Raw genomic sequence first — 12,050 nt, 5'->3', positions numbered from 1 at the left:
CCCAAATAAAGATGCAAAGGTGACTGGTTTGTCTTGCTCCACTCCTTCAGCCATTCATCTCGTTGTTATCTCCATGAAGCAGAACCCTATCCCCAGTTCCAGGTGGCCCAACCGAATGCAGAACCAATTACAAACCTCAGTGAATGTGCTTCAGCAGTGTCCATATCCCCTCCCATGAACATGAGGCAGGAGCGGGTTAATCTGGAAACACATCTCACAAGCTCAATAATGTGTGAAAACTGAGATTTAAATCTGCACTTTATTTGTTTTTGCTCTTCACTACTCAGAGAGCAGAAAATCATAATTTATAGTGCCAATTGTCAGTATTTATAACCAAATCGTTGCTTAAAACACTGGAAAGATGATGCAAAAAAAAAAAAAGGCAGATGGTGTCATTCTGCTAAATATTGTTTACTGTTGCCTGTTGTTTTAGAAGTGCTCAAAATGGAATTTAAACAAGAGGGGTTTTGTGCAAGCAACAGACCTTTCCTTCAAGGGCTTCAATTTACTACATTTCTTGCTAATGAGTGGCACTAATAATCTAACTCATCAATCACCTTGAATCCCAAAGGGTGTCTTCAGTGGGGATGTAGGGGGAAGGCCTTGATCGTGTCTGGAATCTCTGTGAAGCAATTAAAACTTTATGGTTATATTCACTTCCACAGTTGCTCTGTAGTAAAGTCTTAAACTGCTGTCATGATTTTTATTTAGAAGTGGTTCTAACCTGAAAGAAGAACAATGCTAATGTGAAGACCTTGTATAAAAATAAAATTAAGAATATTTAAAACCAGATTATTAAAGGCACCCCAGTCATCTCCTCCACTGCCACCTGCAACATTCAAAGAATTCAAGAGCTCTCGGTTATGGATTCTGTACTGGTTCTGAATATATTTTTTATTAAAATGTTCAGTTAAAAAGGAGAGAATTGGGGCTACTCGTGAATAAGAGAACAATTCTATACCTTCTCATACAACAGGGTAACACTAATAATTTGGAAAAAGTACTCACAAAGAATTTCCAGAGCAGTGAATCCTGTTCAAGGATCTACGGTTAATTGTCTTTTAAGATGCACCCAATTCTCAGTTGCACGGTACACTTGTCAAATTTATTAAAATGACACATCTATTTGTAACCCTCTGATAAGAACCTGATTAAATTTTTTGCCTAATTTGTTGGAGATCCCAGTGATGTCCCTTCTAATAAATGTCGATTGCATTTGTCATTAATTTTAACATTTGCAGTCCCATTAATTTTTTAAGATTTGGTCTGATTTATAATATGTTTTGTGCATCAACAGCAGGAGGGCTGGCTTCACTGAAAAAAAGTGTAAGGTTTTTGTTTGATTTTTCCCCCCTTTTAGCACATTAGCATTCATTAACAATCACTCTTTCAGTTGTTGGAACTAGTTATTTTTTTTAAAGATAATAACATGAGTGAGGTCCTGTACTTGCATTTCTCAGCATGAATTTAGGCAAGCCAGCACTCAGGTTGTTCTATCTTTGATGACCAGTCATTTGCATTAAAAATTGACTGCTCTGTAGACCCAGGAAGAAATTAGCATACTTTTTCCTTAAAGATCTGGTGATGAGCCGTGAAGGGTCTTCTTTCTGGTACTTCAGGAGTGAACAAAATCCTTGCAGAATCAATCTGTTTGCAAAGATCAGTAACATTTGCACTTTGGGGCCTTAGATATTTAGCTATTGCAGTGCTCTTTGAGTTTTTCTTATTGCCTTCTAGCTCTAAAGAATACTTTTTAGAGTGAACATGTTTTGAAGAGAGGATTTGGCTGAGGTTCAGCCTCTTACAGTCTAACTGAATTGGGCACCTGTTGTATGATACAAAACTTCTCCTGTTTTATAGCAGTTGGCAAACTAAATGAATTGCTGTTCTGCTGCTGAGCAGCCTCTTGGGGAGCTAACGAATGCTCTTTTGTTATTGCCACTGTGATGTGTCATATGTCAGAGCTCAGGCCATGGTGGACACTTCATTACACACAGTCTTCACACATGGGGTCTTAAATGCCTAGAAACTAACTAGCAGCTAACCTCCTGTCTTAAAGTTTGTCTCTTTTTCCTCTGTGTTATCAGTTGCTTTAATTTTCCCAGACCACACAATTTCTGTCCTGGATATCCTTGGCCTCCTGACTTCTCAAAGTGCATGTAAAAATAAACAAACAAACAAAAATTTCCTGGAAACCTTCCTGTGTGGCTCCTAAGGAACCGATATTTCTATGCCAGTAGATAGAGAACAGTGAATTCAGTGATTTCCTCCAGTGTGGTGGTGCCGGTTAAAATGCAAAAAGCTTCCCTAATATGCTTTAAAGAGACAGGGATCTGGTCTTCAAAACACAACGTGCCTGCAACAGAAATAAGTGAAATATTTATTAGAGCTGTGTGGGAATCAGAAACTTGTATCCGTTGGGAAATTCATATATTCTTAGAGAAGGAGAAATTGGACCTAGAAGGAATGTAATTAAAAACTGAGGTGCCCTGGAGGTGAATTACTTTGAGCCCGAGCAACTGGGAGTGTCAGCTGGCAGAATAGCAGACAGGTCTTTGTCAGTAATCCACCTAGCCTGAGCTGATGATATTCCTACGTGCCCGTGAGATGCATTTGGACAAACATTTCTCCACTTGACACTGACATATAACAGAACGCTATACTGCATCAAAATTTGGGATACCTTTTGCTGAAGACAAGCAGACTATGCAGCACGTGTTTTTTTCTGATCTAAACTCTTAAGGGAATTCAGATGTGAAGGAGCAGATCCTTATTTTGCAAGTACACCTGCCTGCCTACCTGTTTTGGGACAGGCAAGTGCTAACTAGTCTGTCTCAAATGTTTTTTGCAGGTCGCTTAAGAAAGATTTAAATCGAAGGCCTGGCTCAGCCACTGATGTGCTGTGAAGCCTTAAGTAATTTTTCTCGTCTCTTTTGCCTCCACTTTTCAGGTAGTGCTTTGCCTGTTTTCTCCATTTTGCCCATAAAAGGATGGATTATTTTGCTCTATTTTCCATATCTGTATGAGGGCTTGCACAACAGGGTCACAGGTCTTCCACCCAGGCTTGTCAGATGAACACCTATGAATCTGAGACTTGAGAAACACACAATTGCATCACTTCTCCAGGTGCTATTTCGAACAGGATTTAATCTTTTGAGCAAGGATTGTATATTCTACAGCTTTGTAAACTGAAGAAATTTTTACATATGTATCTGACTACAAGAGCCTCATAAATAAAAAATGTCAGGCCTGTAGCAAAATGACATAAAAGAACACTTTCTATTAATACATGTGCAGTTTTCAGAGAGACATTTCCTGTTTAATCTTTCTTATCTCAGAGTATTTATAAGACATAAAGTTTCTATTCCCATGCTTTATTTTCCTAATGATCTAATTTCATTAACTCCACATTGGAGTCAGAAAAAAAAAAATCTCAGCGAGCATCAGGTCTTTTCAAAACACAGTAAGGCTTAAAGCTCAGGAAGGGCTTTGTGTATCCTATTAATTTTCTTAATTGTAAACACAGCCTCAGTGTCTTGTGTAATAACCGCATTTCAAAACAGCATGTGGCTCATTAAAGTCCTAACATCTGAACTTGTACATTAAAGGTAACCAAATAATTAATCCGAGTAGTGTTCCTTGTATTAGTGACAGTGTGCCCACTAGAAGGCACTCTCTGCTAGAAAGTTATCATCTTGAGGAAAAGTGAAGAGCTTCATTAAATAATTCCATGTGAATACCTCCAGAAAAACTGCAGACTCAGGTGTAATTTTAGCGAGAGGATGGACAGCATCTCTGTCCTTGGTTACAGGTGCTTCACAGCAAAACCAGACAGAATCAAAATTATTTTCTTTCCAAAGGCACTGTGTCAAATGTATTTACAGCATGAAGGAATTAATTTCATGAGCTTTCAAGTTTGGAGGAAGAACCCCTGAATGACTTCAGCACTCCCCCAGGGTTTGGAAGACAGATGGGTTAGGTCTCTTACTGATTTCTATAGTAATCTCAGGCAAACCAATTCCCCATGCCTCACTCATCTAAGGAAAGGAACCAACGGTACTTTATTGGGAGTGTTGAGACAGTAAGTCGAGAGGTGGCCAGATAACATGAATATGCACAAATGTTCCCTGTCTCCCCTGCCAAGAAGTGACCGCGAGACTTGCAAGATGAAGTCCAAGTAATTTCTCACGAGCTCCGTCCCAAAGCAGGCAGCAATGCAGCGATGGCACCTGCCGGGCACCTGGGAGACCTGGGTTCAACTCGGGGAAAGGAAGGCATCGAAACTAGCTCTTGCAGACAGCAAGTGTCGTAGTTTAGTGGGTTGCTCTGGCCTATAACCAGCTTCATTTAGTGCATGGACCAGATGGTATTAGTTGAAGAGCTATCTGTGTGCAGTCTTATTTACCGTACATTGTCTTTAGGGCAGAGATTAAATGAAAAATCCTCTTAAGCATACCATAATTCTGGATCACTCATCAGTGGGCCTAAGTGTTTCAAAACATGGATTTATTATGACACTGTTCCTCTCTACTGACAGAGTATCATTCCTGCTATAAAGACAGGAATTAAGACACCAGAAGAGACGAGACAGGAGTTTCAAATTTATTTCTGTTGCCCAGTGTAAAATACATAGGCCACACAAAGATCTCCAGAGATCTTCAGCTTGTTTCTGGGTTGTTAGGTCTTAAGTCTAGCATTCAGAAAACAATACTGTTATTAATGCTTGGCTATGAAAATTGTGGTTGAAGACTTGCATGGTGTCACTCGTAATTCCTGTCATAGAAAAAAAACAATTCTATTTGCTGTTCCCAATGTAAATCTTTTGTGAGAGCGTCTATACTCAGTAGTTACCTGGAAACAGTTTGGAAACAGTGGCTTTTTCCTCAGTAACAGCTCTGAAGAGTCAGAGTGGAAAAGAAGCAGGGGCTGAAGAGGATGGTGGTAATGGAAATCTGGAGCAGAAGTGGCGAGATGAGAGCAGAGACAGTGGAGAGCTTGAGGAACTTAGGCAGGAGCAGGGGGGGTTCTGTCTTCTCCGTCCTTAGCTGTTCTTCCTTTTTCCCATAAATGCAGGACCCGTAGACTCTCTACTTGCTCTGTGTAATTCCATACCTCACACTCACTTCCAGAAAGTAGCTTTGCTGTCCCCTTAGTTGCTGCTTGGGCTAGGACAGGAAAGAATGAAGGAAGCGGCAAGTTCAAGACAGCACATTTTCCATCTCACCTCCTCTGAGATGGCACCTATCATACCAGAAACCCTTTCCCCACTTGCAGGTAGGCAGGAGGCAGACGTGAGCAGATGATACCCATGCTCACTCACACAGGCAGAGCAGACGGGTCTGCTCAAAGTCAACACCAGCTTTGAACTGCAAACTGGAAAATGCACCATCCACCACACCTGCTTGTACCAGGAAACCAGAGTAGGGTGCATTTAATCTGTAACTGTTTGTGAAAATACACTGTAGGAGATAAATACATCAACGATAAAATCCAAATGTATGTTACCATGATGACAGGTAGCAGAAAATTTCTCTTAAAAGTAGAAAGTGCTTAAACAGACTTTAGCATAGAGTTAAATAACTAAAAAACACAACCTGCAGTCTCAAATGACAGTCCTGAACAGAACAGAGCACGTAGTTTGATTTAAATGAATATATGCAACAGCTTTCTTCATATTCTAATAAGGAAGACAGTCCCTATTCAAGAGCTTGATCATCTTCTTTGCAACTGAGGCAGCCCACTGGAAGGGACAAATTATTTGTCAGGTAAGATGCGAACCAGCATATTCAGAACCCCCCCCCTCCACTATTATTTTGTAAAGTCTTATCAAATCCATATAAAGTAACACTTAAGAACAGTCCTCTTGTGCTTTCTTTGTCAATTACACTAACTGCACTTCAAGAAAACGTGGCCAAAAGGGATTGTACTTTGGTTTGCATGTGCTGGTTATATGTAGAAGCTCCATCACTGGTTCTGAGTAAGAATAAAACATGTTTCTCAAAAATATGCAGAGTTTAAAGAGCTACAAGTAATACCTTCCCGTCTGAAAGGCTTGTTTTGAATTGGATTATTACTTTACAAAATCAGTTAAGTGTTAAATTTATGATGGAAGACTATCTCTACTGAAAAGTGATTAGAATCTTTCCGATGACTTGGATAATCTATCTGCTTCTTAAAGCTGAAATAATTTTCCAGTAAGTTATTCTGACACAATAAACTTCAGGAAAGCAGGCCTACTACTGCTGTATATAGGACAGCACAAGCAAATTCAAGAATGACCATTTCTCCCACAGGAGGAAGGCGGCCAGATGAGAATTTATAGTTGTATAAACATCATACAAAATGATCCTCCACTTTAATATATTTTCCTATGAATTTGGTCTATATTGTAATTACCTAGTAAAATCCAGATTTTACAGGGCATGAATCATGCTCACCCTTTTATAATACAGACTATATTCTAGTATATCTAGACTATGTTCTATAAGCCGCAGCTGTGCTAAACTCTTTCTATAACTTATAACTAAATACAATCTCACATATAATGATATCCTTATGCTAGATTTTGCTTTAATATATATGACCTGACTATTTGTTACCACATAATACTTTATTAGATTTTTTAAATGACATTACAAAGAGCCTAAGGCTAGTATTACAAGGTGTATTGGTATATTTCCTATGTTCACAAAATTCCCCTATTATTACAAGCCTTTATTACAATTTCCCCTCAGTTTTGAAAAATGACCTGTCATATTGCCTTCATAATACACAGGTGCTAATTTGGTGGCATTCAAAGAGCAGTCTTAAGTATGGTCCACATATAACTGCTGACTGCTACTAGTTCTTTCTTAAACTTGTATTTCAAGTTTGAGGAGCATTGCAACGATTGTCAGTAATATCCGACAGTGGTCATTTTTCTTCACACGTGACATAGTACAGACTCTTCTAAATAATACACTTTTCATTGCCAAAATACTGTAACGTAGTCCATTACACTCCAGGGCCATAAACGTGGATGTGATTAGAAAAACAAACACCTTTCCAAACCAAGTATTTTGAAGAGTTCCGGCTAGTTGTTATTCAAAGAGAAGAAAGGCTTTACAATTCTAACTGGATTCTCTCCTTTTTTGTTACTCAGTATAACATTGCTTTGTTAGCAAACTGTTTTGTACAACGAGCTGGTGATTTAAACTGAAAGACCACATACAGACACTCCCACAATTCCATCCCTGTTCTGTCCAGCGTTGCTATTTTAATCATAATTATTGTTCAAAGGTGATGCTAAATGACACATCAGCAGTTTCAAAGTAGAGTTTTACAGTGTTAAAAAACTTAAATCCCATAGTGAGATTTTTCATAGTTAATAGTTCCTTGTCTGTCTAAATGTAACAGATTTTAATGGCAGTGGTTGCTCAACTGTGTACAAACATCTCTAATGTTAAATCTCTATTTCTGGTTTATGTTCTAGGAACACACAGGTAAGGTAATACCAGGAGTAGGAGATATGATTTTGATATTCAGTGCCTTATGTTTCCAAAATCACCTTATTACATTTACGAGAAAATGGCACATAGTCCTCAACTAGTTGAGTGACTGATGCTCAGAGCTAAGATTAATGAAAAGTTTCAACCTTGTGCTTCACTCTACAAAGTTACATTAGACAAGTTAAGATTTCGATTTAATGGGAGTCACTAGATGTTTAGCTATCAAAAATGAAACGTCTAGAAAAAGTATAAGAAAGAGAAAGTGACTTCACAAAAAAATACACCCAGTATTTGAGAACCAGAAGATCAGTGTTTTAATAACACAACTAATTGATCCTCATAACAAGAATTCAAAAAGTGAAATTACAGTACACAAATCAAAATATAAACTAATCTATCCCTAACTATACAATATACATTAGGAATGCAAGCTCTGTAACAATATAAAAATGCTTTTACACACAGTAGTTGCAAAAAGCTGTTCTGTAATTCCAAGGACTTGTAGGAAAAAAAAAAAAAAAAAAAGAAATCTTCCAGGATTCATCCTAAGCTATTGGCAATCTGTTGGGGAAAAATAATAAGAATAAAAAATGTTACTGAGAAGAATTAAGAGAATCATACTCATCAGAAATTTTCATTTGTGAGGTTCAGGCTAAGGGAACTGGCACAGGGGGCAATGACACCCATAATAATTTGTATTTCTGTCAAAGTATCACAAAAAATAGGTACTTTAACAAGCAAGATGTATACCTGTTTCAAACACACATGCCTATTACACAGGCTGCATAGCATTCTAGACATGACCTCAGAATTTCAAGCCTAAGAGAGGCTGAGACATGTCTGTCTTAGCCACCTGAGAAAAAAAAGTGAATCTAACGTGATACATCCTGTACTTTACTTACCAGTTGCTTTCCATGGATTACAAAAATCAAGCTCTCTACAAACTGAAGTGAAATCTTAGTGCTTACGTATCATACTTAAGCACCACACACACCCCCCTTGTTTATGCTGTAACAGTTTTGGCACTCTTGCATTGCCCCCATCTTCTGAAATGCCTTTAGCAATTGTAAATGCTGTGTGTGGTCCTACCTGATCACCTGAATTTATTTACATGGTTTTGTACTAGATTTTGAACTGCTGCTTGCCAAGTAGATGAAACATCTACTTCTCCAATTTTTTTGTATAATATAGGGGCAGGTTATCAATTAAGAAATTACATAAGAAGAATATATATCACATTTAACCTTTCAATAAGAAATTTCTTTTTCCAGGGAGCATTGCCCTAGAATACGCCCTACCTCATCTCTGAGTGTTGTCTTACACTGTCGAGTCAGGACCTGCTGCTTTGCAGTAGTACGTGTGAGTCACATACTTCCAACAAGCTCCTAACTTACACAGGAGGAATTTATAGTAGCTCACTCATTAGCCCCTGTGCACAGCAGCAAGTCTACAATCTTTAGGAGCTTAGTGGGAGCTGAAGTCTAGAGGATGCAGCGGAAGATGGAAGATTAGCACCATGCTCACACTAACTTGCCAGCTATGGAAATTGGAGCTGATTTGGTAACGTACGTGAGATTACGCCCCTTTTCAGAACACTCAAATATGATGAGAAAAAAAAAGAGAACAGCTCGGTTTGCTGCTGGTATTTTTTCCCATCTCTTCTCCTTCCCATGCTGCAAAGACAGTCATTATTTCAGATCACACTCAGAGAACCAGAGGATGAATACAGCTATTGCACTTCCTCAAAGCTACCTAGACATGAAGAAAATAATTTTCTTCCCAATACTGATGAGGAAAACATCCTTGCTGAAGAGGCTAGTAGGAGCCTGCTGAGAAGAGCTTCTTAAGGCTTCTTGTATTATAACACCATATATAATTCTATATAGAGAGAGTACAATATTATATACAATACTATATATATATGTAGTTCTGCTCTGCATGAATTTCAGACTACCTCACAAACCAAAGGAAAAAGTCCATTTACTTTAAAGTCGGTATTTTCAAGTGACCTGAGGATTTGTTTCAAGGTTAGCAAGCAATTGTCTCACTTTAACTCTTGTTAGTAGCAGGGGTCTTGTTCTCGCCTTCCAATTCTTCCACTCCCGCTTGTGTCATGAGGTCTGCTATGTTCTTCTCCAGGTCATCTATGCGACAGCTCATGTCATCAAGTTCACTGGAGTTAAGGACTATGATTGCAATCTAGTAGTGGTTGGGATTTTTTGTTTGTTTGCTTTTTATTACAGCTTTGCTCAAACTCTTCTGGTCACTTTAAATTTATCTTACAAATCCCACTGATAAATATACTTTTAAATACTTTTGATTCTGTAGTGTATAGCACCTATCTGCCCTTAAGAAAGGATATTTCTTCCAATTATTTGGTCAGACATGGTCTGAAATTTGTCCTGCATTTGCTGAAGCAATGTCTGCACCTAATAGAAAGGAAAAAAAAGAAGTCTGTTTTGTTTTCATTAAAGAGGCTGTTACAGTATTTAGTCTCATGTAATGAGGTAATTACAATGTTTTCTTTCACTGCTGAGCTCAACCGTGCACAAACTCTGCAGTATAATTCCATATTTAAGTATCACATTTTCACATCTATATGAATGTACACACAGAAGAACCGAAGCTCACAGCAAACAACTTTAAGATCTAGAAAACGCCTGCGTTGCACAACCAGGACTAAACCCACAACAGCTGCTTCCAGCGTCCTACGTTAATCACACGGTGACACTTTCCCCATCAGAATAACAGCCTTCCTCTCCGCACTCCCAAACCCTTGCTCTTCAGCATATCCCTCCCGGACACAGATAACTCCTCCTTGCCCAAGGGAGGCCCGCTCTGAGCCGAGCCGTCCCTCAGGGACTCGGCAGAAACAACTCTACAGTGGAACCGGTTTACACGACGACCCGGGGAAAAGACCCAGGCGACACCACAAGCCCAGCAGCCCCTCCAACAGCAGGCAGACGCGGGTTACCCAAGCTGGGCCCCGGGAGGTAACGCCAGGGCCCGCCAACGGGCCGAGGCCGGAGGCTTCTACCCCTTCCCGCCGGGGCCTCTCCTCAGGGAGGCGGCTCTGCGGCCCCGCTCCCCGTTTCCCGCTTCCCCCCCCACCCCCCGAGGCGGTTGGCCCGGTCCCGGCGGCCTCACCACGGCGGTGAGATCCTGCACGGTCTTCGGGTCGGTCTCGGCCATGATGGGTCCAGGTCCCGGTTCCCGTCTCCACGGCAGCGGCGCTTCCGGGCCGCGCCTCGCCACTTCCGCCGACGCTTCCTCGCGAGAAGAGGCGGGTCGTCCCCCCCCCCCCCGAGCATTCTGGGAAATGTAGTCCGTCCCCTTCCCCGGGGCCTGAGGGGAGAGGGTGGGTACGGGGCAACGCCGGGCGAAAGGCGGGAAAACCCACGGAAAACCCACGGAAAGCCCCGTCACCGGGCTGCCCGCACCCAACGCCGTGGCAGGGAGGGCGTCCCTCGGCCGGGTGGGGGATCCCACTCATCCCCCCCGAGGCTGCCGAGCCGGCCTCCGGCCTGTTCCCCCTCCACCGCCATCACGGCTGTTGGTGTGAGGTGCGAGGACCTCGTGGGCCTCCCCTGCGGGTGCTAACTCAGCGTAGGAGGCGAAGTCTCGTGTAAACGGAGCGCTGGCACAGCCGTGTGGGATGGGAAGGCGTTGAAACACCTTTCTCCCCCCCCCCCATGTAATCTTACGCTCAGAATGAAGACTTTCCTCACACAGAGATTTAATAGTTTTGCTCACGCTCTTAAAAAACAGCTTTGCGAGTTGGGGAGATTACAAATGTATTTTTCTAGCCTGAGAAACGGTGCTGCCTGAAGAGGCCTTCCCCTTCTTTATCGTTTAATTTAAAAGGGAATGAGCAGTTAAACCCAGCCAGCAGACATTTGCAGGTAATCTGGCTTCCGCGGGAGGCTCACTGGAGGAAGGGCGGCATTACAGATTAGTGCTGGAAGTCAGGAACGTTATATAAGTGGATTGATGATTAAAGGGAGTATATTATTGTGGCATATTGTCTTCATGAAAGAAAGTACAAATAACAAAGTTGCGTGCATTAGATTAATGTCTGCTGCAGATTAGTGACATGGTCTTTAAGATACTGAAAGCTTCGTAGGCTGGATTTTTGTGGTGGGGATGGATGCAGGATAAGCATTTCCTAAGTGTACGTTTATAGGGTTTTTAGACCAAAACTACTCATTTGTAGTTTTCGTTTGTGAAATGAGTCAATGTTTACACAGCTTGGTTATTGTATACTGGGATGAGATCTAAACAGAAGTTAACAAAAACATTGAATATGAATTTGTAAATGAAGAACGTTTCCCATTAGCAGCAGATGATTCTCAAACGTCTCATTTTGCCCGAAAGCCGATACGATGCGCTGACACACTCTGCCTTATCCCATAACTAGTAACGAATGTGAGATGCGGGGCATTTGCATTATTAATGTGCCTGTTGGAGCACTGCAGTAGTAATAAAAAAACTAGTTAGTGCCAGCACGGGGAAATTTTGTTGTCTGTTGAAAAGTAAATACAGCTTCTAGTTCTGAAAAATGCT

General features: G+C 40.9%; 1 protein-coding gene across 1 annotated transcript; it reads right to left on the bottom strand.

Annotated features, from left to right (window-relative positions):
- Positions 1-4,588: 4,588 nt before the first annotated feature.
- HSBP1 (heat shock factor binding protein 1) lies at positions 4,589-10,780 on the bottom strand. Its single transcript, XM_069793361.1, has 4 exons — positions 10,635-10,780; positions 9,850-9,916; positions 9,536-9,655; positions 4,589-8,048 (listed from the first exon to the last, which is right to left on the bottom strand). Exons 1-3 carry the CDS (start codon positions 10,677-10,679, stop codon positions 9,537-9,539), a joined length of 231 nt encoding a protein of 76 aa, XP_069649462.1. The 5' UTR covers positions 10,680-10,780; the 3' UTR covers positions 4,589-8,048; position 9,536.
- Positions 10,781-12,050: the final 1,270 nt, after the last annotated feature.

This window comes from Haliaeetus albicilla, chromosome 10 (assembly GCF_947461875.1).
Source record: "Haliaeetus albicilla chromosome 10, bHalAlb1.1, whole genome shotgun sequence".
NCBI classification, from domain to species: domain Eukaryota; kingdom Metazoa; phylum Chordata; class Aves; order Accipitriformes; family Accipitridae; genus Haliaeetus; species Haliaeetus albicilla.
This window is presented reverse-complemented; position numbering and strand designations above follow the sequence as displayed.